The sequence below is a fragment of the Drosophila novamexicana genome, unplaced genomic scaffold (assembly GCF_003285875.2).
Source record: "Drosophila novamexicana strain 15010-1031.04,08,12 unplaced genomic scaffold, DnovRS2.1 tig00000121-arrow-pilon, whole genome shotgun sequence".
NCBI lineage: Eukaryota > Metazoa > Arthropoda > Insecta > Diptera > Drosophilidae > Drosophila > Drosophila novamexicana.
Genome location: NW_020824773.1, coordinates 2,440,293 through 2,466,527, shown reverse-complemented (window position 1 = coordinate 2,466,527; position 26,235 = coordinate 2,440,293). Strand labels below are relative to the sequence as shown.

The window sequence follows — 26,235 nt, the reverse complement described above, 5'->3', positions numbered from 1 at the left end:
CGCACAATGTCCTTTAGAGAGCTGTTTTTTTTTTCTAAATAAGGATGCTTCATTATATTTATCACAAAAGTGACCATATCTTGGCTATTTCCAGGACAATCTGCATGTCCTTTGGCCAACAGAAAGCCCATGTCCTGCCAATTTGGACTGTGCAATAATAGGAACGAAAATCCTTCAGGGAGCCACGGCAACAGGACATTTTTGAAAAAACAAAATTGCTTATAACTCGGTAGTGTCCTTGCGGATCCTGACGAGTCATGTGTCAAAAAAATGGTATGAACCAGGACAATCAACTAGCCAAAGGACATCGAAGTCGTCCTTGTAGCTTTCGATATGGCTATTTTTCTATAAAGGACATTCTATTTTTAGCCATATCTCGGTCATATCCTTAAGGATATCGAAAGGATATACCTTGTTGGGCTTTTGGGAAGCAGTACTATCGATTGGCATTTAAGGATTTACAGGATTCCACCAAAAATTGCACCCAAATTTTTCCTAGGGGGTTTAGTCGCAAAATTGGCCAAAATACAAAAAATCCGGGCTAACTTGGCCATTTAAAGGTCTATCCGGATGTCCTTTGGTCAGTAGATAGTCCTTGTCCTCCAGATTAAGAATTGACAACCACAAGGACGAAAGTCCTTCAAACAGCTGAAATAAAATGCCAATTTTTGTAACCGAAAAACTCCTATAACTCGGTCATATCCTTGCGTATCCTGACGAGTCCTGTGTCAAATTAATTGTATGGGCCAGGCCTATCAACTGACACAAAAATTGTCCCAATTGACCTTGTAGTTGCCGAGATATCAAGGATTTTCTGTTTTTGGCCTGTTTTCATGCGGCCCGCGACTAAAATTTTGACAAGTCCCGAATTCTTAGATGACCCCATAATATTTTGATGCAGATCGTTGCAGCTGGTCCTAACAATACGAATGCACCAAGTCCTTTTGAAATCTAAAAGGATATGGCCGAGTTATGGCTATTTTTCTCTAAAAAAGATCGGCGGTCAAAAAAATTTCATTGCATATGCGCAAGGGGCAAGCCGAATGGTAAAATTTTTAAATGAATTCAAAATAATCCCGTAACCACCAAAGAAAAATTCAACTTTTTAAGAAACAATTTAAACATTTATTTTATTTTAGAAAAATAGATTTTACTGTGCCAAATGATCTCTTATCGCTCCGTGTTCACCTGTTTGGGAGTCCAGCATACAATTTACTAAAATTTTAATTTATAGATAATCAAAATTTATTTAACTCAATTTACATTAATTCAATCAACGAGGACCAACAAACATAATTAACGATAGGTCATAAAGGAGGAGCTGTGGATGAAAGACGATAACTATTAGATGGAAACACAATTAAGATGACGAGAGAAGACTTACCCGCCAAAGGTGGACTTCTGGTTGTTGGTGTTGCCCGTTTGAGCCAAGTTACCAAAGGACAGGCCCCCTGTGTCGGTGCCGCCCAGCGTTTCAAAGATGTTCCCCTCCGGAGGTTTAGCGGGAGCACCAAAAGCTGGCGGTGCTACGACCCCGGAGCTGGCACCAAACGAGCCAAAGCCTTTGGGACTGCCGAATGTGGGTGCGCCGCCAAACGTGGGGCTCGCGCCGAAGGCGGGACTGCCACCAAATACGGGCTTAGCGCCAAAAGCACCAGCTGGCGACTGAGTCTGCTGCTGCGGAGAGCCGAATCCCGTCTGAGCTACTGAGCCGCTGCTCTGGGCAAAGGCGCTGCCAAAGGCGCCTGGTGTGGGGTTTGTTTGGGCAAAGCTACCAAAACCACCAGAGCTGCCGCCGCCAAAGATGGAGCCCCCTGAGGCAGCTGGCGAGGAAGTACTTGTAGAACCACCAAAAATGGACCCTCCACCACCACCAAAGGCCGGTACCTGTGGCTGCGAGGCGCCAAACAAATTGCCACCACTGCCAGAAGTCGAGGTCTGGCCAAAAACGCTCTGACCGAAAACGGAAGCCGATGGCGCAGCGGCCGGTGAGCTTTGTGCGCTGTTGCCGCCGCCAAAAATGGAGCTACCGCCTCCGCCAAAAGGTGAAGCAGCCGTGTTCGCAGCGCCACCAAAAATGGAGCCGCCAGCAGCAGCAGGCGAACCAAAGCCGCTGGGCTTAAGGGCGGCAGCCTGACCAAAGATACTGCCGCCGGAACTGGCAGCAGCAGTAGGAGGAGCAGCTGGCGCGGCGGCAGGACTGCCAAATGGGGAGGGATTGCCCGCAGCTGCTGCTGCAAAGAGCCCGCTGGGTGGTGCAGCTGCGTTGGTAGCACCAAAAACGCTCGCCTCCGGCTTGGGCACATTGCCAAAAATATTGCCAGTGGGCGTGGCTGCAGCAGAAGGCGCAGTAGCAGCGGCAGCTACTCCAAACGGACTGCTGGCCGTTGTGGCGGGCGCAAAGGCATTGGCAGAGCCAAAAATGGAACCGGATGTATTGCTCGTAATGGATGTAGCACTGCTGGTGGCTGTTAGTGAGCCGCTGGGTGTGCCGCCTGCCGTGTTCAGGCTGCTGAACGCATTCGAGAAGGAAAACTTGCTGCCTGGCGCAGCAGCTGCGTTCGTTGTGCTGACTGCGTTGCTTGCGGCGGCAGCAAATGTTGGCGCTGAAACTGTTGCTGCTGGCGTTGCAACTGTTGCTGCTGGCGCTATTGTCGTTGCAGCTGTTGCTGCGGTGGCCGTTGTCGTCGTCGTTGCTGTTGTTGCTGATGTGTTGCTGCTGCTGCTGGTGGTGGTATCTGCGGCGCTGACGCTGACTCCTCCGCCAAATAAACTCTTGCTGCCATCACCGCCTGCACCCAAAGCTGGGAACGTGCTGTTGGCGCTTTGACCAAAGCCGCTAAAGATGTTGGCCTGTTGCGGTGCGGCATCTGTGGATTACATAAACTCAGTTTAATTAAAACCTCTTTCTGACGCAGTGCATCAATATCCGACCTGCTGTGCTGTCCTTTGTCTGCGGCTTGCATATATTAATCGAGGCAAAGAGATTGTCAACGGGCGGTGCACTGCTGCTGGTCACAGATGCAGCCGAAGAAGTGGTGCTTATGGTGCTGGCCACGCTGCTGGTGCTGGCCGTATCGCTGGCTGCGGCGGGCACAGCAGCTGCTGTCAAACTGGGCGTGGGCGTTGGTGCGGGAGTGCTGCTGCTACTTACAACGGTATCCGTGCTGCTGGTAGCTGGTGTCGTCGTAGCAACAGCAGGCGGAGCAGCTGCGGGCGTAGTGGCAGCTGCTGGAGGTGCAAAGGGTGTTGCACTGTTGCCCAGCGAGGAGCCAAAACCGCCGAAGCTAAAAGTGGAGCTGTTGCTGCCAATGGTGTTTCCCGCATTGTTGCCAAAGCCAGCAAACGTAAAGGGTTTAGCAGCTGGCTCTGATTTGGCTGCAGTGGCAGTTGGTGCTGCAGTGGAAGCTGGTGCTGCAGTCCTGGCGGGCTCTGCAGCTGTTGGCTCCACAGGTGCGGTCATATCCTTTTTAGCCTCCACAGGCTTGACAGACGCCTCCTTGGGCGGCTCCGATGTTGCTTTAGGCTTGACAGAATCCACGCCAACATTGCCAAAGCCTGAAAAGAGATTGGGCGCAGGCGTTGCCGTAGTCTGGGGCTTGGGCGCCGCGTTTAGGCCACCGATAGGCAACATGGGCTTTGCGCCGCCAAAGCTGAAGGGTGAGGTGCCACCAAAAAAGGATGTTGTTGGCTTGGTGACCTCGCCCGCGCTTAGTGTCGTTGTGGTCACCGTGGACGCAGTGGTCTTAACAAATGGACTGCTCTGGCTGAAGCTAAAGTTTGCCGGCACAGGCGCAGGTGCCGAAGCGGCGACAACGCTCACTGGCAAGCTGTGCAACTTCTCAATGGCAGCAACGGTTGCTGCGGGCTTGGAAGCGGTGGGCTTGGCCAGCTGTGGTGCTCCAGATGCAAACGCAGCTGCCTGAGTAGCTTTGTGAGCCACCGCTGGCTTGGCGCTGGCTGGAGGTGCAGTTGATGCTGCTGCTGCCGCCGCTGCTGTCTTTTTCTTGAGCTCCGCTTTCAGTTTAGTCTCCAATATGACTTCAGACTTGAGACCCACACGATCCGGTCGCTGTGGACTGATTGTGTGCACATTATGCTGCTGCAGCAACTGGCGTATGCATTGCAATTTCTGCTGCGACAGTTTGGCGCGATTGGTTTCCACCGCCTGGTTGAGGGTGATTGAGAGTATGGAGTCGGCTAGTGTGTCCACGCTGTGTCAGAAGGAACAAATAAGTCCAGACCAACCAAATGGTATCTATTGTGTATACTCACGCCTCATTAGTGCGCACGCGACTGGACTCCTGGTTGAGCAGCGCGGACTGCAGCAGCCCGCGTTCCTTGAGCCTAGATTTAATGTTGTTTTGCGTGATGCGCTGATCGGATGTCATATTTTGCAGGCGCGTCAAACGCTGATAGATGCCCTCCAGGCAGGGCATATGCATTTTCGACTTGGAACTGCGGCGCAGGACATCCTGATACTGTTCCCACTGTGCATCAATTTGCTGCTGAGCCAGCTGCAGCTGCGCCTCATTGGCGGCCACATAGCTCTGCAGGCGCGACAGCAGACGACGACCCGCCGCATCAAAATTGGTGGACGTCATCAGGCGCGTAATGCTGCAAAGAGGCAACAAATTTAAAAGGATGGGATCAATTAGTAATAATTTTAGAGAATTAAATATCTGCAGAATACAGATTGAATAGGTGCAGAAATTATAGACAAAGGGAGTCTCACGGCCAACTTTGGATGTAAACTCTACTATTACCGTCTTGAAGATTCATATATTTTACAGTTAAAGATCCATGCGTATATATACCCCATATATTTTTGATCAGGACAAGAAACTAAGTCGTTATAGCCGTGACTAAATGCCTGATCTCAGATTTACGGATTCAAGACGAAATGGAACCAGTGGGTACCATGAAATATAGTATTTGGAATTAATTGATCAAATATTGATTGATATACGAAATTAAATATTCAATTGAAATCGAAATGAAGAATTTCGAAAGACACTTACTCTGGCTTTCTATAGACCTCTAGCTTGGCACGGCATTCGGCCATCATGGCATAGGCTTCGCTCAGCGTATGACGCAATCCCTGGACATCCAGCTCAAAGTCAACATCGTTGGCCTGATCGTTCAGCTCCTGTAGATCCTCCAGCCGCTTGGCATAGAATTTGATCGTGGAGGGTGACTCGATCTGCGCGGCACATAAATTATCATATGCATATAAAACAAGTTGTAAATGACTCACCTGTGAGAGCAGCGCTTGGGTCTGTTGCTTTTGCTGTTCGATTTGCTCGCTAAATGCGCTGATCTGGACATTCATGATCTCCACTATGACATCGTCTACTTCCCCAGCGCTAAACTCCGAGTTCTTGCCTGCAGCCGGCGGCTTTGGAGCAGCAGCTGGAGCGGTCACCACGGGCGTGAAAGTAGGCGGTACCGTATAAAGGGGCTTGTTGCTGTTTGCCTTGGTTGCAGCAGCAGCTGCTGTCGTTGTAGCTGGTAGCGATGCAGCAGTAGGAGCAGGAGCAGGAGCCGGTTTGTCCACTGCTAGATTGGTAAAACTGGGTGCATTGTTTGGAGCAGGAAGTCTAAACATGGAACCAGTTGGCGGAGGCGCCGTGTTGGGTGCGCCAAATCCGCCAAAGCTGGGCGCAGGCAGCGGTTTAGCTGGAGCAGCGGCAAAGTTCAATGGAGCAGCGGGAGCGCCAAAAGCGGGGGGACCTTTGTTACTTACATTGCCGAAACCAGCAAATAACGAGGGCGGCTTATCCTTGATGGGCGCCGGTGTCGACGTAACAGTATTGGGTGTAAAGGCAAAGGAAATGTCCGACAGCGCAGGCGTGTTGGCCTCCACAGTAGCTACGGTCGCCGGTGGTGCAACTGCTGCTGGCGGTGCTGGTGACTGCTCCTCAGCGCCCAGTAGCGCATCCAGCGCACAAAATTGTCCTGAAGTATCAGCCAAGGGCGGCGGCGGCGAGCAAACAGAGGCAGCGCCCGGCTGTAGATTCAGAAAATTGAAGGCGAGCAAAGTGCCATCGGTGCCCAGGACATGCACCATGGGCATGCTGGGCAACTGCTGCTCATTGATGCTCAGCTGATGCGTACTGGAGGTATCATACGCAAAGCCCAATGGGAATGTTTCATCCTGGGTAGCCTCGCTTAACGGCATTTCAATGCGCGCCTCGTCCAGTAGCGTCAACTGCTGCCAATTGGGCGTATCACCCGCCTCCGTGGTGGCTAGTACGCCCACCTCTACGCCGTTCGCCGAACTGACCAACAACAGATTCCATTGCGGCACATGCGTGAAATTGAACTGATGATTGCGTGGCCCATTCAGGCTATAGCAAATGTCGTAGTAATTCGTATAAGTGGGCGCGCCCGCCTTGGGTGCATTTATCACATACAATGCCGGGCTGCAATCCTCGCCATGCTGCAGAAAGACAACTGCAAATTGAAAAGTAGACAACCAGTGTACGGCAATCGTATCGAAGGGCGCATCGTGCACATTCGGCGGGCAGGCGAGCGTCTTGGCGGGCGTCAGATCCGGCTTGAATTGCTGCAAACGACCGCCGGGAAAGCCCAGGACCAGCTGCTTGCCCTTGGGTGACCAGCAGCCGCATTTGATTTGCTGGCTCTTGTCCAGCGAGTGAAGCTCAAAGTTTCCGCCATCCTTAAGCGCGTACATCGCCAAGCCACCGTTGCTAAGCACCACAGCCAAACTGTTGGGCAGCACGGGATTCCACAGCAGCTGCACGGCATACACATAGTCCTCAGGGGACATGCGTATGTTGTATAAAACGCAGGGCTCTGGGCTCATAAAGGATTGCACTGCATAGATGAGTAACAGACTGTTGCCATTTGGCTGCGTATAGTTAATGGCCAGAAGATTGCCATCGGCGCTGCAGGACATGTAATTTGGTATGCTTGGCAGCGGCACGAGACGTGCGAGCGGCTGCTTGCCGCACGTCTTGGCAGCGGCTACATCTTTGATGATTATAACTAACAAATACTTAGGATTAGTATGATCTCAGAATATCTAGCAAAAAGCATCACGTATACCTCTCAGTTCCGGCGCGTTGGGATTGCCGGCAAAAAGTAGTCCACGGCTGCTGGAGACAGCCAATAAATTCACATTGCTGCGCGGCTCGCCGCATTTTCGAAATGCCACAAACTTGTCATGCAATTTGAATTGTATCTCCTGTAATGTACACACACAACAAAATCAGTCAAAATGTATGCATACATTTATAAAACTACGCCGATTTGCATACCTGTGTATCTTTACAATTAGGTGCATTTTGCGCCATTTTTTCGATAGCAGCGTCGTCACCTGAACACGTGCTGCGTCGCTTTTATGGGCACGCTGCAAGTATTTTCCAGTAAATAAACAAAATTTCAATTACTTAAATTAAACATAAAATTATGACACTGCTCTTTGCACAAAGAAATAACAAAAATGAACTAACCAAATAAATTCGCAAACTTTGCGTTGCTGCTGAATCGCAAAACAACTGATGGTACTTGCGTTGATATCGATTACAATCGTCACTTTCGATAAATTATAAACTAATTATTTTCCATATAAGTTTACTTGACCACAAGAGCAATTATTAAATTGTACGGGTATTTAATTAGTGCATGTGCTTATTGTTCAAAATTAATTCTTGTATTAATTTGATGTGACAGCAAATTCAAATCATTTGGAAAACCGCAAATTTGTATTGAGCTGGCAATGCCGCACAACAGCTGTTGCTAATTGCTTATCGAAAATCGATAGCGCATAGCCACACTTTTCGCGACACATACACATCACCAGCTGTGTTGTTATTTGTCTGTCTCTGTCTGCGTTTTTGTTTAACAAAAGCATTGTTCGCGCGCGCAATGCAGCAAAAAACTGCACTAAGTGGTCGAAACGAAAAGTAACAAAAAATGTAGTTAACACAATTGGGCAATTAGTTATTGGAGTGCTGCGCAACACGGTGCTACGGCGTTGTTGTTGTTATCGTTTTAATTAGCAAACGGAGAATCACAGCAACCAACAAAAAAAAAAAACCAGAAAAACATCGTAAGCGTCAAAATTTGTTTGTTCCTTCAACGAGTATACACTAAAAACAAAACAAGCTTAACTAGAACGTTTGCAAATTGGGTGAGTTATTGTGCAAGAAATTTCAGCGACAAGGTGAGCACCAGTTATAGAAAGAAGTCTGCTTATTGAAGCGCAAATGCGTGTGTTACTTCATTTGTAATTGAATTTTCATTTATTCTATTTGTCAGCGACAGCGGCAGCGGCAGAAGCAGAAGCAGAGCAGCGTAACAAAGGACGCGCTAAGCTTTCAATATGATCAGCAGCTTATTTTCACGGCTAATAATGTGAGTAAGAAACGAAAAAGAATCAGTTCTAGTTCGCACTTTGGCAAGCCGAAGATTTAATACTCTCGCAGAAGTGCTTCACTTTATGTGCTAGCGGTTACAATAATCAAAAGTGTTTAAAGGTCAATTCATGAATAAATTAAAATTTGCAATTGTGTTGTGGACGCTAGAAAAGTGGAATTTCCGTGTTTCATTATAATTGCGTAATTTGGCAATATTTGAAGCCATTTTCAAGAAGTCTTCTTTAAAATAAAGTAATAAAGTCAAAATAAATAAATACTTTCGTTAAAAATAAATAGTGTAACATTAAATTATTTTTTATGCAGTAATGCAGTTGCCCTTCCGTATTTTGGCACTTATTTACAAATGCCTTTTATTTCTATATTCATTCTACTTATATTAATTTTAAAATAATTACGTATAATTTAGAAGCTATTTTAATTTCGTGATATGAATAGACCCATCTAATGAGGAATACAGACTCCATAGAGCAACAAAAATGGGGATCTCACAAATAATATATGAGACTCTCCGAATCTGTTTATTCAAATTAGCTTAATATGTATATGATTCAAAATTCCACAAATTACTATGTCCGCGTAACCCCTCAGTAAAAAATGAGAAATCCTATGAAACAAGAATATATATATATATTTGTTACATGTGTCATCACTAAGTCAGCGTACACACTGCGAGAGTATACTTAAGAGGCCAGCAACTACACCAACACACACGCACGAATGCGTTGTCGTCTTTGTTGTTGTTGTCGCTGTTGTTGTTGCTGACCCCCAAAAAAAGAAAAACTGGTGAGCGAGCAACTCTTTTTTTTTATTTGTTGGAGTTTTTGGCCTTGCCTCCGTAGTTCGCTTTAATTTGTTTGATTCTGCTTCCTAATAGTGTGGGTGTTACGCTGTGATTCCGTGAGCGTTGCCAGCGCGAGTCAATTGTTTTTTTTTTTTTTTTTATTAATCAGCGCCAAAAGTTACCGTTAGCCGCTGTGCAGCGTCAAAGTCAATTTGAGCGGGGCGCCTTTTATGGCGTTACGCGCGTATGTGTGTGTGTGTCCGAGGTTGACGCACTCGCCTTGCCGCCACATATATGTATAAGTCATACAGACACCTCATTGGAGACAAGTCTAATGTTCCATGTGAAACACTTGCCACATTGAGCGCCAATTCCATGCTCATATTTATAGCGTCTCCAAGCGCCAAGCGCCAAGCGCTGCTGCTGCTGATCAGCTAATAGATTCAAATATATGTATATATCATTTTGTTGTATTTCTCGCTCACATTTTGGGCAAATGCGAGCTGCAATAGAGCGCAGCAGCTGCTCTTGCTGCTATTAATAGCTGAGAATTCTATGCCATTTCGCATTAGACGCTCTCGAGCAGCTGCTGCCCGAATAGTCTTTGCGCGTCGTTTTGGCAACTAGGAACGAGGCATTTATCGCTCGCTCCGGGCAATGCGTCGCCATGAGCCGGCCTAGCTATCTGCAGGAGCAGCTGCTCTATCAGCAGCGCCAGCACCCGGCTAATATTAAACGCCTACGTCAGCAGGCGCTGCCCATATACGGACGCAGCTATTCGCTCGAGGAGCAGGCAGCTGTCGCGGCTGCTGGCAATTTCGTGCCCGTCTATTCAAAATTTATCTATCCAGCCCAGCAGCAGCAGCAGCTGCTTCAGCTGGAGCAGTTGGAGCTGCAGCAACAGCTCGGCCTGCACGATTCTCTTAATTCCTTGAGCAGCGATTTTACAGACTATGACTATGAGGCACCTTTCATTGTGGAACAGTCAGCAGCAAATGCAGCACCAGCTGCCTCCAATGTGGTGCAGAATCTGAACGCTCTGGGCCGTTTCTTGGAGCTGCTACAGCGTTGGCCACTACCCCGTCTATCCTTCAATACGGCCTGCATTTGCTCGCTCATCATTATATTTATAGCGCCCCGCACTTGTGCACAGAGTTTATTGTTTCCCGCTTTCAGATTGTTCTTCGGCACTCTATATCCGGCCTATGCCTCCTACAAGGCGGTGCGCACAAAGAATGTCAAGGAATATGTGAGTATACAAATGTTAAATTAATCAGTTATCAGTAATCAGTTATATTATAACTAATATTATAAGCTTAAAGTTTAAAAACAGTTAAGAGATCTTGTACTTTTTGATGTCCTTCAGAAGGTTTTTAATGTAGTTTCCAGGTTCTTAACTTAAATTAGTTATAAGTTTACATATAAAATGATAAATAATGATAAAAAAGAGCAAACACAACTCTATAGGACTGCATACTTTTAGAATATACCCAATCTTTTGCATCTCCTTGGACAAGTTTCATAATATGTATACCCTATATAGGTCAAATGGATGATGTACTGGATTGTCTTTGCATTTTTTACATGCATTGAAACATTTACGGACATATTCCTATCGTGGTTCCCATTTTACTATGAGGTCAAAGTGGTAATTGTCTTGTGGCTGCTATCGCCAGCCACAAAGGGCAGTTCCACATTGTATCGCAAGTTTGTGCATCCCATGCTGACACGACGCGAACAGGTGCGTTCATAATACATATATCATATATATAGTTTATATATATAATCACTCTCTGTTTTTTTCACTGGCACAGGAAATCGATGAGTACTTGAATCAGGCACGCGAACGCGGCTACTCAGCGGTGCTGCAGCTGGGATCTAAGGGTGTTAACTATGCCACAAACGTCATCATGCAGACGGCCATAAAGGTAACTGAAACACATGCAGCAACAGCTACAGAAAGAACAACAGCAACAGCACACACATAACACACACACACACATAACACACACACACACACATTCACATGCACTCGCACAACTAATTCATCTGGCACATTTTTCAATTGCTTTTACAACAATTTGCCACCAGCGTCGTTGCATAAAATGAAATGAGCAGCACACAACAGCTACAGCAACTGCCACCGCCGCAGCAGCCGCAGCCACAGCCATCGCCGTCTTAAAAACGCCTCAATTTCTGTATAGAAAATGTTTGCGCAATGTTTTTCTTTTCGCTCAGTGCCCCCGTTTCGGTGCTCATCTCTCATCAACAATAACAACAACAACAACAACCACAACAGATCTTCATCAACAGCATCTGTGGGGAGCAGCTGGGGCTGCAGCGTGCCAGACGCGCGTCGACATCGTCATCATTTTGTTCATTGTTTTCATTAACTTTAAATATCGTTTAAACAAACAAATAGAAAATACTTATATGTATGCTCTCTTTGTGCCATATGTTTGTTTTAGTTTATAGTTTGATAAATTTTCTTTTGTGTGTGCAGCGCTTCATAGAAATACGTTAAAAGTTAGCCAGCTTCAAAGCCATGTAGAAATACTATTGATAATAAAAAAAGAATACAAGAATACAAGCACATCATCGATATAGATTTATATAGTATACTCAAAAGAGTAGTTTATCTAAATGTAGCACAGAATTGGGTCTCGACAACCAAACAAACAAATTGTTGCCTTAGTCCAAAACTCAAGTATGTAAACATTTCAGATTGCAATACATTTTGTTCAGATATTTTCTTGCACGTATATGTTTATACATTTTGTTTTTTACATTCCACAACAAGTGGAAATACTCTTTATAAAGAAATTGATTCAGTCTGTGCGGCTCGCAAGCCACATACAAAGAGCATTAATCATCGTCGTTGTTCAGGTCTTTGTGGTTACACACAAAGCACTTATATATATTTTTATTATATACATTATATTATATATTTATCGGTGTCTATTCATGGCAGCATTTCTTTGTTAAAACGCGTGTCGCGTGTTCCATTGGGTCAAGTAGCAATGAATTTCAAGTTGCCACAGAATATATATTTTCCTCACTTCCTTGTCATTTAGTCTAAGCAATTTGCTGCTGCAGTGAATCGCAATATCTAAACTACATATTTTATAGTAATTTCGTAACTTGATGTCACTTTTACGATTTTATTTCAAATTAAGTTCATATTTTCATACTTTATCAGCAGCGACTTATCTTACGACTCATCTATCTTTGTGTGTCATACTTTAATTTAGTTGTTTCAATTGTTGTAAACATTGTGATAATAATGTGTACCTTAACCCACATGAACTTGAATATCTCCTAAACAGCATACCTTTTATATAATATGTAACCAACATTTCAACTAATGCGAAGACACATTTTCATTTATTTGTTTGTGTTACCATAACTTTTCCTATCTGGTTAATTGTAAAATGGCTTTCTGCTATATTTCCACCAGTTTTTTACCACATTACAAGAGTTTGATATTCAGTTTTTGTTGTTTAATGTATGGAGCATATAGAACTTGTTCAATATAAATTGAAAAATATTCATACGAGAAATCTTTTGTTACATGATATTGTTGTCAGGCCACGTTTTGATCAGTTCGTATCTTTTACTCTCGCCTATTATGTACATCAGATATTAACTATATAAATCCAAGCCCATTCACATATAACAATTAGGTATTCCATTTCAATCTGAATTTGTAATAAATACACGGAAGCCGCCAATTAGTTGGATGTCTAGCGATATCAGTTACTATATGTACTATACTATATATATATATGTAAGTCGAGTCGCTAGAGAAGCAAATTGCAATGCTGATATTTTTGCCTCTAGGGTAGGGCATATAAATAGATGGGGGATTGGCATGCGCCCGACCACGACAACTCGTTACCCAGTCTGACTGTGTGTGCGTGTGTGTTTGTATCTGCTGCCCTCTTTTTAATTGCACTTTATTTCCATACATATATAATTTTAAATTTAAACATCCTTTGCGCTGCCTATTTTTATTAACATTTTTTTTTCTCCTTTTTTGGTTTTCTCACTTTGCGTTTCTTTGCATTTGACTTACAAAAATAAAACGAAATGAACACCTGCACCGCCTGCCTAATACTAACACCCGCGCCGCGCCACGCCCACCATCCAGACCATACAGATGGCATCGCCGACGACGACGGCCGAGATGCGCAGCCTGCAAAACTCACAATCGGCCAGCGAGCTGTCGCGGGATCACGACTTGCTGGACGCCAGCGAGCTTCTGCTGCCACGTTCCAGCTCGCTGAATGTGATTGAGAGCTATGCTGACGAGCGCATGGTCATCACAGAGCTGCACGAGGAGATGGCCATCTCAGAGCTGAATTACAGAGATGCGGGCGCTGCACGTTTACGTGATTTGCCCGTCCGCAAGACCAGAGCGAACAGAGCAACCGCTGTCACAGCGGGCACAACGGTGACCAAGCGTGCCACACGTGGCGCCTCGAAGAGCAAACAAACGGATTTGCTGTACGGCGATGGCGGCGGCGGCATACGTGGACGCCGCAAGCTGCGCGAGGCCACGCCCGATGTGGACGTTGAGGGGGATTAGTTAGGGAATCCAAAAAGCAATCGCATGATACTCAGCAAATGCAAGCACAAACAAAATTAAGCGAATTTCTATTATTTTGCACACGCGACACCTAACCATGTCGTCGTCATCATCACCAGCCACTATATACACCTAGTTAACATAGTTATTATTTGAATACATCATTCTCTATATATATTTATACATATTTTTAGTCTGTTTAGTTATAATATGCAATTGATATACAAAAAAAAAAAAAAAAAAACCAAAAAAAAACAGAGCTACAAGTCTCTCGCTTTCACTCATCCGTTAAGGGCGGCGGCAATTTGGTGCAGACCATCAAGCGCAGCTACAGCCTCAGCGATCTGAGTGAGCCAGATATGCATCGCACCCAGGATGAACTGGACGAGGTCATGTTGACGTCTTCAACATCAACAGTGATGATGCGTCCCCAGCCAGCGCGACTGCTGCGCCAGCGCCATCAGACGCCGGTGGGACGTTCCGCTAGCGGCACACGCCACTCAACTGGCATGTACTTTGGCGAGGTGGATGTCAGCTCCAGCTCCAGCTCCGCTGCTGCCGGCAAACATGCTGGCGATTTCAAGTGAGTTTTGAATGTCGCATTGTTCTGGTCCATCAATTTAACACACCTCCATGCACACACAGCTACAATATACGCAGCACGGATGACATCAGTTCGGGGTATTCCAGTGCGGAGCCGGTTAGTGCCCCCCTCGCCAGCGGCCTAAGTCGCACCTCATCCATGACAAATGCTTCCAAGGGCCGCGTGAAGTCCAAACGGAACGAGGTAAGCTTTGTGCTGTTACTGTAGCCGAGGTGTTTCCTAATTTACTGAAGGAATGGGCTGAATTTCTTAACAAATTGTTGGAATTTTTTATGGGGCATTCCGGTTTTTCGGGGTCTAAACTTAGCTATATGAGTCTGGATTTCTGTTTTGATTTTAATAATAAATAACAAATAACAATCTTTAACTAGAAAGAATTAGATATTTAGAAGCACCTCGGGCTAACTGTTTGCCTGTCCAGTATCTATACAATTAGAATTACCTAATGGATATTATTGAAATGATTCGATTAGCAAATGCTGGAAGATATGCGCGCAGAGGTATATTTGGAAAATGAGCGCTACTTTCAAATGGCCAGAGCGCAACAGCTGAAGACTAATGCCCAGAGGCAGTTGCAGATTGTGGAGAGCGAAGAAGAGAATGACAGGAACAACGAGAAGGAGGAGGAGGAGGATGAAAATGAGGATAGCTTTTATGAGGCAGTGACTGCGTTAGAAGCTGTTGAAAGCATAGCTCCAGCACAAAGCATAGAGTCAGCTGACAAGGAAGTGCCTCTTACAACGGACGAGCCTGCTGCAAAAGAGCCAGGCGAGAGAATGGAAGCAGAAGAGCTCAGCGAGAACGAGGAGTCCTTTAAGGAAGCCCTGAACACAGCACCAGCTGATGCGGAAATCAATTTAGGCGCCTACCAAATGAAATCAATTGAAACAGCCAACAAAATAGATGACTTTAAAGCACTCGTGGATCCCTTTCTATTGGTGGTAACCGAGTCCAAATTGGAAATGGAAGAAGCAGCGGAAGCAGCCAATGCAGGTGTTAAAAAAGCGCAATCCGTGTCACCACGCGAATTGGTGGCTACGCTGGAGGAGATCAAGCACAGTTTTCGCGCGCAATTGGAACCGGAGACATCGCCACTGCGTCCCAAGGCACAGCATGGCAAAGGGCGTGCACCGGCGCCGCCTGTGCCGCCGTTGCCGCCACGCAAGGAATCGCGTGCAGCGGACAATGTGAGCCTCCACTCTGTGACGTCCACGCAATCGGAGCGCAGCAAGTCAGGTATCGGCTATCTATTCAAAAGTATGAAAGATAATGTGCTGCGCAAAGCTAATCAGCAAACGGATGAGGCGCTCAGCGGCAGCTCAGCCAAAGAAACGTCCATTTGATGTAAGCCACAGACAGCCACGAGGCTAAATCCCCGTACAGCTCATCCAAGTGTTAATCGCATCGCTCGTCTCTGATCCTAACTTACAAAACCCCCTCGTTGCGCATTGTACAGAGCCTTGTGTTGCCCACTAACAGAAACGTTTTGCATTTTCAGCATGTTTATTTATGCGTTAGTTCTAGCTTAATTATAACTTCATCTAATGTACGGTTTTTTAAATTTCTTTGCAGGACAAATCCATGTCCGCTAGCTGCACCACCTTGCCCCGCAGCAGCAGCAGCCGCAAGGCGGACAAAGCTCAGGCAACGACTGCTTCGGGCCAGGCCAAAACGCGCATCAAGCTGGAGAAGTAGAGGGTGCATCTTAAATCTACCAAATTAGCTGATATATCTATAAATCTATATATGTGTATGTAATCTCTATTCCTATCGAGAATGTCTTTTAAATTAGTTGTTCGGTGCTCAAATTTGGCCAATGTGTGTGAAGCGTGTGGACGGCAATGTTAAATGAAAGAAAACAAGTATAAACCTCATGTTTTAGTTTAAATTGTAATCTAATACTGATATTATAATAGTGATCAACATTATCATAATTCGAATCGATGATAATATCGGATTTTGTTTGTGATTCTGTTACGAGTTCCCCTTTGGAAATTTACCTAGCCAATAGATATTGATATTCATTTCGTAGCCACGTCTAGTGTTAAGTGATTGTCCTATGCTACAACCAGGTTCTAAATGCAACTATAGTACTAACCAAGAACAAAATGATCTATCTGAATTTGAAGTTTAAATTCAATGCATTGTATTTGATAATTCAATAAAACTTAAACATACATATGTAAATTATAGGAAAATCTTTCAATGCAATGAGAAAATTTGTGTATTGCTGAAAATCCATTTCTAGACTGAGTACGAACTATTTTGCATAGGGAAGATACTTCTCCCGCCCTATAAAGTGCACTTTCCTGTCTATCCCTCTCTCTCACACTTTCTTAATTTAGTTTGTGGACATGCATGTGTGTGCTTATGTACATATGTATGTATGTAGGTAGGTATGTATGTATTTACTTATCAAAAGCATACAGCCATGCCCGGCTTTCAAAATAGTGTAAGTATTTCAAACATCGCATGTGATTAACTATGATTTGCCCAACTATCGTATAAAATGCGTAAATCAATAATATATACATATTTAATAAATATAATAAATGAAATTTTAAGGTGTTCATACATATGTACGTATTATTTTCCTTTTCTACTTGTATTCCCAGTACTTGTGGTTGAAAGCTTCTTACTCATTTCACAAATCCGATATTTTTTAGTACTTTAAATAACAACTGAAACAATACAAGTACATATATCCAATTATTTAACGTTCCCATGTAATCGAAGAAAACTTCCAGTTCCAGTCTTTTCCAATCGTGACTTCTGCATATGCACAAGCTCCATATGTACATACATATGTATGCGCACACAAACACACACACACAAGTTAATACTTGCGTCGTAAGTACAGTGCATAAGAAGCCAGTCTGGAGTTTAGGTGCCACCAGCAGCTTTGTTCAACTTCTCGAAACTTGCCGTATGGAGTCGCACATGCGCAGCAGCTGATGCGAATGCTCACTGACCTTGACCCTCAATCGGCAGCGAGAGCGCAGACAACGGTTGAACACGATGCGCATGCAGCCAGCCGGGCGAAACTTGTTGCCAAGTGCAGCAGCAAAGACCACGCAGTCAAGTTGAAGTTTTGCCCCCTCCATAGCAGCCCTCCTCCCAAACCACAAGCGTCGTCAGCACACCGACCATACATACATACACTTATATTTGCGTGTGTGTGTGTGTCGCTTGCAAGTTTTCACCATTAGCAGCGCATGGCGACGACTGTACTTTGCCTAAAGAAGCAGCACATAAATACATATACACGCAAGTATATGCTTTATTCCCACGTGTGTGTGTGTGTTGTGCGCCGATATACTCGTAGGTCTCGTTGCACAAGGAAGCAAAGCAAAGAAAGCAGCGTACAAACACACGCACATGCACACGGCAATACGCTAGAAACAATGGCAGAATTTTTGCTTTATGTGGCGGCACCTCCACCAAGCTGACTCAGAGTGACAAAGGGAGTGAGAGCGAGCGAGAGAGGGCGACAGCCGGCAGAAACCATCAGCTGCCGCGCCATGTGTTCGCGCAAAAATCAGGGGGGCAGCTGCTGCATCATTTGCCGGCTTAGAGAACAAGAACTGGTAGCTAAACTGGTTAGCGGGGGGAAAAGGAGAAAAAGCGGACGATCTGCAAAAATAAAAAAAAAACTTAAATTCAAGTGAAACACACATGTATTGTGGGGTTATTATTATTATTTCTTTTGTCTCAAATCAGCAGCTCCAGCATTTTAATTTACAATTAAAAAACAATCACAGTGATATTTGAATTTTTCATCATCATCATCCTCGTAGTTCGCCTTGTTTTCTGTCTCGGTCAAGTGAAAAAGGTTTTACATCTGAGTTTGTTTGCTCATCCTCATCAAGCTTTTTGCTTCATTTTCATTTCTCTTTGTCATCTTCTAACTGCCTTTGCTCTTGTTTTCGCTGTTGTTGTTGCTGCCAGCTAGCTAACATAGCTAACCCGCTAGAGATCTTGCTTGTTGATGATAGGTGAAGTGCAAAAGCTCGCCGGCCGCAGCTTTGTGGAGGAACATGCCTCGCCTCTCTTTCGTTCTCAATCGATGATCGCCTCATTGCTCTCCTACTTTACTTTGTTGTTATTTATCTTCTGCGTGTTGGAACTCCTAATAGGATACATTGTAGTACATACATACTTTTATATATTTTTACGAGTTTTTGTTTTTTGTTTTTGTTTAAGGTAAATTATATATTCTTATATAGTTTTTTTTTCTTCCATTCGTTATAATTGTAATTAGTAAATTCAAACACGTTTGCAGCATAATAATAATAATAATATAGTTGTTGTTGCTATTGTGGTAGTAGCTACTAAAATACAACGTCTGTTTCTTCTACTACTGCTTCCAGCAGCTGCACAGCGCCACCAGCGCTATCGTTGTCTTCTCTTCTCCCAGACTATTGCTGTTCATCGTGCTTCCTCCTAGTTGTTGTTGTCTTGTATACACTGTTCTTCTACGACTGCAGGCTCAGAGCTTTGGAATTAGAGATGTGCTGCTTAGATGATGGTTAGATATATATATGTGTGTATGGATGTGTGAGTCTGTGTGGGTTTGTGTATGTGTGGTTGTGTGCTTGGGGTTGTTTTTGTGTCTGTTGATCTTGACTTGGTTTAACTGATTGGTCGCTTCTTCTTTTTTTTTTGCGTTTGCGTTTTGCTGTTCTTGTTGTTGTTGGCTGGCAATTGATTTTTTCATTATATATTTTTTTCTTTTCATTTTTTTATTTGACAAAACATTTTCGTTGATTTCTCAGAGAGCGCTCGCGCTGCTCTCTCCTAATTCCGTCCACCCTTCTCATCGCATTCACGTCTCAGATGTCCACTCTTGCCACAGCCATAGCAAGTCTTTGACGTCTCCGGGCAGTTCTTGGAGATGTGTCCGGTGCGGTTGCACTTATAGCATGAGACATTTGCTGGCCCTGTGCCGCGCTCGTTAACCGCATCGGGGCAGTTGCGCACCCAATGACCGGGCTTGTTGCACCTGTAGCACGTCGGATTATCGGCCTGGGTGCAGTCCTTGGAGATGTGGCCAACACCGTTGCAGCGGTAGCAGCGTTCCGCCTCTTCGGGGCACGCGCGTGCAAAGTGCCCAAATTGATTGCATTTGTAGCACTTTTCACGATTACGACGCATACCACCGCCGCCGCCGCCACCACCTCCATCACGCATGCCACCGCCACCGGGTCCGCCGCCTCCTGGTCCTCCGCCGAGACTGCAGTCCCGGGCAAAGTGACCCGGCCGGTTGCACTTGTAGCACGTGGCAGACATCGACATTGTACTGTACTTGAGTTAATTAGATTCTGTGTACAACTGTTAACCACACGTTTCGTATCTCCGACACACACACGAGCTGAGCTGCTGCCTGCACGAGCAAAACTGACTTGCGTTAAATGCAATTAAACAAAAACTACAGGATATGCGAAACTCGCTCGCCGTAGTTTTTTCGACGCCAAAAATTAAAATGGCTACCGCACAAAACTAGTACAATGGTATCGCCAGAAAATAGGTATCGAGTATGGAAAAACGCCGCTGGCCAGTCACAGAAGAACGTACACACAGGGATGTTTTGATTACACAATTGCAACACTGCAATTCCACGCGGTATACATTGGTACAAAATACTGGCAATATGCTGCCAAATTTCAATTCGTACAAACGCCCGCTCAAATTTTTGTGTATATGTATATTCACTGTCTATTTGAGTAAAAACAAAAAACAGCTTTGTTTCTTATATTATCGTTATTACTTGAGCTTACAGCGCAAGTGTCATAGATCATAATCAATTGGATTTGTTTTGTTGGTCAGTTGCATTGATAACCCACTTCGCACTGAAGTCAACTTGTCTCATTAGCACGTTAGCAAAATTTTCTTCGGTCCGATTCGGCTGCCTTCTGTGGATACACGCGACAGTCGTTCGTCTGATCATTCCATAAATAAATAGTCTAGAGCTCACTTGCAATAAGTTTTGCTTTAATTGCTACGCTCGCCTCACTGTTCATGGTTTAGTGTGCTGCCAGACTTGTCGCCGGCAGCCTTGCCATATGAGCGTGCTAGCACGAGTTGGCAGCTCTTAAAACTCCAGCAATATTTTGCATCCGTGCAATGTATTTCGGTGTTTTTACCAATAACAAACTCACGCTAGTTATGTGTGCAAAATGTTAATTGTTTTGGTAGTGATTGCCATACTGAGCCAATGCACAGCCACGTCTACGATACACATGCCAGTGACGACTCAGGACATAATTGCAGGTGACGTGTTCTTTGAAATTATTTCGCCTCAAGATCTGGAATACACCTACCGATTGCGACCGGCCAAGGACTTTGGCGTGTCCTTCTCACAAAAGCTGGAGGGTGTGCCCATGGTGCTGGCCGATCCGCCCGAAGCTTGCCAGAAGCTACGCAATGCCCGCGAGATGCAGGGCAGCATTGCGCTCATGGACAGGGGGTAAGTTGGATGTGGGAGGGTGTTCGGCCAAATGGTCGTAATCAAAATTTTCAACCTATTTATAACCTATTTGCTTTATCTATAAACAGCGAATGCTCGTTTCTTACCAAAACGCTACACGCCGAGGCCGCCGGTGCCGTTGGCGCTATTATCACCGAATACAATTCAAAATCGCCCGAGTTCGAGCATTATATTGAGATGATACACGATAAGACGAACCGGGATGCACAAATACCGGCTGGCTTTCTGCTGGGTAAGAATGGCATCATCATACGCAGCACACTACAACGGCTGAAGCGTGTCCATGCGCTGATAAATATACCTGTGAACTTGACCTTTACCCCGCCATCGAAAATCAATCATCCGCCCTGGCTAGGCTGGTGAGTCCAGAAGGAAGACAGCGCACAGGTTCAGGATGCGCCTAACAAAAATCCGAAACCAAAGTGCATACTTAGTCAGCGCGGGCTTTACATGAACTTTAAGCGTAGTTTCGTATTATGTTTATGTATATGTATATATATATATATATATATATATACAAGCATATATTTATCTAGGCTGCAAACCCTTTAAATTTGTAGTATTTCCAAATTTACCCTGTGAAAATTAACCGGGCTATAAAGATTGTATCATATGCATTTAAAAGTAATGCTTTATATTGGAACAACATGATTTACCTGTAATACTATTTCTATGTGTATAGAAATTACCAAAATGTTAAGTACGTGCATTAAAATTTTGCCAATTTAAGCTAATTCCTTGCCAAGATTATAAAATGCAATATACAGCCAAAAGGTTATGATTTGTTATTAAATTAATATAAATATTATAATATGTATTTTAAATTTGCAAACATGCGCAGCTAAAATGATTGTATTCTATTTCTTCAACATTTACAAATGAATATATTTTTTATGTATTTAAATATTATATTTGTGAAATCCTCTTCAAGACAATGGTTTGCAGCCTTCTTAATTATATTTGACTAAGCAAAAAACAAAAAGAAAAACTGAAACTGAACTGAATTTAAGTAGCGAAATTGTAAACAAAAGCAATCCTCTAACAAAAATAGATCCAAGCGTAATTTGTAAATAAAATTGCTAAGCAAAAGACAGTTGGTAAGGAATTGTAAGTTAAACCAAATACTATGCATAAATCTTTATTAAAGCTATAAGTAACCATATGTAAGTCAACTGCTGCATGTCGAGTGTTCACTGTATCAGAACCTGCCCAGGGCACTTAAATTGAGGCACATGCCCAGTGTGAGCACTACAATGGTCACAACGAGTATGGCAAAGCACAGATAGTTGGACTGGATGGGCATGCGAAAGAGCTTGGCGGACATGTCCAGCGAGGAGGCGAACAGCAGCGTTGAATTGAGATCCTCGGCGGAGGTATTGTGATATACAAATGGACGCACCCGTATCTGATGCCCGTTGGCCTGGGCATTCTGGCAGACACGCGTCACGGAGCCGGCCACAAAAAATGGCAGCAGGCCCAAAAATAGCCACAACATGACGTTGGCAATGTTCAATAGCACCAGCTTCAAGGCGCAGTAGTGGAAATCGAAATCCTTGAACAGATAAACGAGTCCAGCAAATGCATACGCCAGATTCATGACAATCAGAAAGCACACGGGTATGGACACATGCTGGTTGACACGTTCCAGCAGCTTGCGAAACTCGAGAATCTCACGCATCCAGTCCAGCGAATCGATGGAGTGCATCAGCAGCTTGTGCGACAAGGTCTCCAGATGCACGCGCAGCAAATAGCATTCAATGTAGTAGCTGCTCAGCACAATTATCTCGACCAGGTCCTGCAGCAATATGGTGCACAACAGGCAGATGCGCAGGCACAGCTCCCAGTCGCGCAGTGCATCGGCCAGCCAGGCTACCTTAATGATCTGAGCCGGCTGCATGATGACTACGCAGCAGGCGTAGCCAAAGAGCAGCAGCAGCAGTGTCAGTGCCACGCCCAAATATAGCCAGAGCATGCGGCACAATCGTTTCGGTTTGGCTGAGAGCAGAAAAACACGCTCAATGAGATTCTGGAGCTGCTCGTGCTCGATCACCTTGCAGACGAGCACCGCGGAGACAAAGCTCAGCAGGTTCAGGGCACTCGGCACCACATATCCAAACAGCAGCTCACCAATGGTATTGGGCGTGCTGGAGGCGGAGGAGGAGCCGCAAACATCGCTGTTATTGCCATAACCACCGGGTCGTATGTCCCGATAGCTACTGAAGCCGCGATCCCCACTGGAAATGCCGAAAATATTGTTAATTTTTATCATCTGTCATCCGGGTCGCCCACTTACCGATAGCCACACAGATAGCGCAGCACATATCCCGCCAGGAGCACACAGAGCACCATCAGAGCCTGGACATAGCTACAGCAGGCGCGCGCATTGCTCATGTCCGTAGAGATGGGATTGAGACCAACCAGCGTCAGTATGGCCACATACGGACGCAGAAACTGCAATGTTTTTATTTACTTTTATTATTGGCAGTTTTTACAGATATGCCTTTAATTTAAAGAAATTTAAAATTTAAAATTGTTTTTTTTTTTTATTTTTTTTTTAGTTTTAAAACATTAGCTTTTATATTTGTTTATATATTTGTATCCTTTGAAATATATAATTTCTACATAAATAATTACTCGTTAAAAAAAAAACAAAATAATATACAAATTTTGAATAATTGAAGACTGAATTAGGAAGCAATTTCTAGATACAGAGACTGATTTCTACAAATTTAAAATCCGAGCATAAAAATGATATATTAAAAAAAATTCAACTTTTTATATTTGCATATATCTCCTGACAAATCCACAAACAATTCACGCGATTTTTCACATATCTCCCGATTTTATCGCACAAGCAATTCATAAGATTTGTATTATTCCCATAAACAGATTCTCATCATTTAAAGATACTTTTTCAGAATATTGGCATTCTGATTTTTTATTTTTTATTTATTTTACGTCATGTTCCGGGTAAGGAAGCATTGTGTATGCGTTTACTTATCAAATTCACAATAATTAAAAAAAAAAAACAACTTTTTTTCTGTGCGATCTTCGATTTAAGTTACAGAAATCACGGGGAGTAACATATATTCTTATATTTATATTCACTGTATATTTCTTTTTATCGCTGTGTAATTATTTCCGCTATTCGTTGACTATATCGATTGCGTACTGTATTACATGTACGCATATACATTTGTGTATATATCCGTTTTTTTTTGCTGTATCCGCGATACGTACCTTGCGCTTGCAGTAGCTGAGGATCGCCGATGTCGGCTCATGCTCGCCCGGCTGCTGCAGTTCATCGTGCGTGGCACCGTTCAAGCGATTGATGAAACAAAAAGAGCTATCCGCATTATTACGATACATGATAATCGCAGACAAAGAGGTTTACATGCAACGATCACAACAACAATAACAACAACAACAACGAGAAGAACGGCGACAACAACAATAACACAGGCGCAAGCTAGCACACATAACGACGCGACGGCTCTTGGTGCTGGCAGTGACAATGACTGGAACTGGAGCGAGTGGAAAGCGATCGTCGGTGCTGGCGGCACAGCAAACACTGAACGCGATAGCGAGAGCTTCAATGCCAGTGCGAGCGAGAGCGAGTGGGAAAAACTTACGGCGAGCTCATAAAGCCAGGATGATGCGGCGGATGTAGCGCGGCTGCATCGCAGCAGCGATGGCGACTCACTGAGCTGAGCTGTGGCTGCTGTTGCTGCTGTTGTTGTCGCTGTCGCCGTTGTTGTCGCCGTTGTTGTCGCCGTCGCCGCCGCTTTCATCAATTGCAGCTATAACGGTAAATTGAATAAATTGAAACTCGAGTCGCGCACAGCGAGCCGCATGCGAGAGCCAGAGAAGCCGAGGCTGACGGCGATCTCAATGCCGAAGCTTTCCTGCTGTCACGTTTAAGCTCTCTTCGAGCTTTGCTCGCCGCTGCGTGCTCACCGTGTGCTCTCTCCCGAGGGCCCCTTATCAATGGAATATATCTCGGTAACAGAACGCGACGCCTTCTGAGCGCTGCTGTGCACCTGTTACAGTTTAGATAGGAATCAGCTTGTTATCGTGACCGCTATCTATCCAAATTAAACGCCACGACATTTGCACATATGTAAATACATACACACACGCATTTGGATGTGTGCGTGTTTGTGTGTGTGCATATAGAATTGTTTTTATGTGCTTTATGTTTTTCTTTGTTACGTTCTCCCGCGATCCGTTTATTATGCTTGATTTGTAGTGAATCAACACGGAATTTGTTTATGTTATCTATATGACTGCTGCCCGACGCGTATTGTAATCCCCAACTGCCGGACTGCAGCCGTTCCCAGCAGCCGCATACCCAGTCGGTACGTGTGGAGCTCTCCGATAACCCAGAGGATCATGCATTGTTCGATGCCCTACACTTGGAAGGGGCGGCTATATGAAGTGTGTGGAAATTAAATGAGGAAAATATTTAAATGAATGTTCATTTTATTAATGATAATAATAATAATAGTAAAAATAATGATAATATATATATGCACATAGAATACGCAGTCTCTCTTTAAATCATATGGAATAGATGTTGTTATCTAGACAGCAATCATGAATGGGAAATGCGTTGAATGAGAAAAAATGGTAGACCTTACAATTTTGGAAATTTTCAACTTTTTTATTAATATATTATGGAGTTATTCATGTTTTAGTGTATTTTTTCTTTTTGTTTTACTTCATATATAATTGATTGATATTTCATAAGATTGGGCTTGCGGGAATATATAATTTACACATATGCTGATTTACCATTTTCTTCTATATAGGTATTTTGATAGATCAGAATGGATATGCGTTTAAATTCTAGTTGTTTTTATTTGCATTATTTGCATACGTGCACTTTTTAATATTTTCCAAAATATTCTAGGTTTTTGACCCACATTATAGATATTAGAGTATGTCCAAATAACTTTACATACTTTTGAAATAATATCGTTTTTTTTCCCAGTAATTTAGACGCTGTCTTCCATAAAAGCGCGCTACAGAGTTTTACAAATATAAAAATCTTTATAAATAAAATTCGAATGCAATTTCAAGTGTAGCGCCTAATTAGGTCGCTAAAGCCGGAATCCACTCAATAACGAATCTGCGTCTTTCTGCGGCTATCTTAAATGAAATGCGAATAACAAAAACAAAGCTAGAGTAAGCAAAATACAAAACCAATTTAAAAAGTGACACTCAAATTTGTTTCTCTCGCCGCTGAGCTGCCCTTCGGACGATCAATGGAGATCTCGGCTGTTGCTATACCCTGAGTCCACTTAAAACGCTAAATAAGGGTACAATGATATTGTGCGAATCTGTGTAACAGGCAGGAGAAGGTTTCTT

The 26,235-nt window shown here is 44.1% G+C and overlaps 5 protein-coding genes across 10 annotated transcripts; 2 read left to right on the top strand and 3 right to left on the bottom strand.

Annotated features, from left to right (window-relative positions):
- Positions 1 to 1,172: 1,172 nt before the first annotated feature.
- Positions 1,173 to 7,684, bottom strand: LOC115758112 (nuclear pore complex protein Nup214). Its single transcript, XM_030698636.1, has 9 exons — positions 7,479 to 7,684; positions 7,284 to 7,375; positions 7,072 to 7,210; positions 5,258 to 7,011; positions 5,022 to 5,203; positions 4,276 to 4,617; positions 2,935 to 4,214; positions 1,385 to 2,870; positions 1,173 to 1,321 (listed from the first exon to the last, which is right to left on the bottom strand). The coding sequence occupies exons 2-9, from the start codon at positions 7,317 to 7,319 to the stop codon at positions 1,297 to 1,299; spliced, it is 5,244 nt and encodes a 1,747-aa protein (XP_030554496.1). The 5' UTR covers positions 7,320 to 7,375; positions 7,479 to 7,684; the 3' UTR covers positions 1,173 to 1,296.
- Positions 7,685 to 7,846: 162 nt separating this feature from the next.
- Positions 7,847 to 16,555, top strand: LOC115758113 (receptor expression-enhancing protein 2). Of its 6 annotated transcripts, none has more exons than XM_030698640.1 (9): positions 7,847 to 8,191; positions 8,293 to 8,382; positions 10,363 to 10,435; positions 10,730 to 10,927; positions 11,001 to 11,114; positions 14,068 to 14,357; positions 14,420 to 14,561; positions 14,852 to 15,722; positions 15,951 to 16,029. In XM_030698640.1, exons 2-8 carry the CDS (start codon positions 8,351 to 8,353, stop codon positions 15,719 to 15,721), a joined length of 1,719 nt encoding a protein of 572 aa, XP_030554500.1. In that variant the 5' UTR covers positions 7,847 to 8,191; positions 8,293 to 8,350; the 3' UTR covers position 15,722; positions 15,951 to 16,029. The 6 variants fall into 6 exon arrangements, with proteins under 6 accessions (XP_030554500.1, XP_030554499.1, XP_030554497.1 ...); XM_030698639.1 differs by having other exon boundaries at positions 7,848 to 8,158; positions 8,287 to 8,382; XM_030698637.1 differs by having other exon boundaries at positions 7,849 to 8,191; positions 8,287 to 8,382.
- A 2,544-nt stretch (positions 16,556 to 19,099) lies between these two features.
- On the bottom strand, positions 19,100 to 20,069 carry LOC115758119 (CCHC-type zinc finger protein CG3800). Its single transcript, XM_030698675.1, has one exon. The coding sequence runs from the start codon at positions 19,671 to 19,673 to the stop codon at positions 19,176 to 19,178; it is 498 nt and encodes a 165-aa protein (XP_030554535.1). The 5' UTR covers positions 19,674 to 20,069; the 3' UTR covers positions 19,100 to 19,175.
- A 362-nt stretch (positions 20,070 to 20,431) lies between these two features.
- LOC115758118 (PRADC1-like protein) lies at positions 20,432 to 22,037 on the top strand. Its single transcript, XM_030698674.1, has 2 exons — positions 20,432 to 20,844; positions 20,934 to 22,037. The coding sequence occupies exons 1-2, from the start codon at positions 20,555 to 20,557 to the stop codon at positions 21,226 to 21,228; spliced, it is 585 nt and encodes a 194-aa protein (XP_030554534.1). The 5' UTR covers positions 20,432 to 20,554; the 3' UTR covers positions 21,229 to 22,037.
- LOC115758117 lies at positions 21,479 to 24,671 on the bottom strand. The gene is made up of 4 exons (XM_030698673.1): positions 24,498 to 24,671; positions 24,106 to 24,159; positions 23,159 to 23,316; positions 21,479 to 23,099 (listed from the first exon to the last, which is right to left on the bottom strand). Exons 1-4 carry the CDS (start codon positions 24,654 to 24,656, stop codon positions 22,064 to 22,066), a joined length of 1,407 nt encoding a protein of 468 aa, XP_030554533.1. The 5' UTR covers positions 24,657 to 24,671; the 3' UTR covers positions 21,479 to 22,063.
- Between the last annotated feature and the right edge of the window lie 1,564 nt (positions 24,672 to 26,235).

Coding starts and splice junctions, on each gene's coding strand:
- LOC115758117 (XM_030698673.1), bottom strand. CDS start 24,656: ATGAAAGCGGCGGCGACGGCGACAACAACGGCGACAACAACGGCGACA. Junction 24,160..24,497: donor CCTGGCTTTATGAGCTCGCC/GTAAGTTTTTCC, acceptor GATGAACTGCAG/CAGCCGGGCGAGCATGAGCC. Junction 23,317..24,105: donor TCAGCTACTGCAAGCGCAAG/GTACGTATCGCG, acceptor AAAACATTGCAG/TTTCTGCGTCCGTATGTGGC.
- LOC115758113 (XM_030698640.1), top strand. CDS start 8,351: ATGATCAGCAGCTTATTTTCACGGCTAATAAT. Junction 14,358..14,419: donor AAACATGCTGGCGATTTCAA/GTGAGTTTTGAA, acceptor ATGCACACACAG/CTACAATATACGCAGCACGG. Junction 14,562..14,851: donor TGAAGTCCAAACGGAACGAG/GTAAGCTTTGTG, acceptor TGATTCGATTAG/CAAATGCTGGAAGATATGCG.
- LOC115758119 (XM_030698675.1), bottom strand. CDS start 19,673: ATGTCGATGTCTGCCACGTGCTACAAGTGCAACCGGCCGGGTCACTTT.
- LOC115758112 (XM_030698636.1), bottom strand. CDS start 7,319: ATGGCGCAAAATGCACCTAATTGTAAAGATACACAG. Junction 4,618..5,021: donor GAGGTCTATAGAAAGCCAGA/GTAAGTGTCTTT, acceptor GCCTCTTTGCAG/CATTACGCGCCTGATGACGT. Junction 1,322..1,384: donor CAGAAGTCCACCTTTGGCGG/GTAAGTCTTCTC, acceptor TTTCATCCACAG/CTCCTCCTTTATGACCTATC.
- LOC115758118 (XM_030698674.1), top strand. CDS start 20,555: ATGTTAATTGTTTTGGTAGTGATTGCCATACTGAGCCAATGCACAGCC. Junction 20,845..20,933: donor ATTGCGCTCATGGACAGGGG/GTAAGTTGGATG, acceptor ATCTATAAACAG/CGAATGCTCGTTTCTTACCA.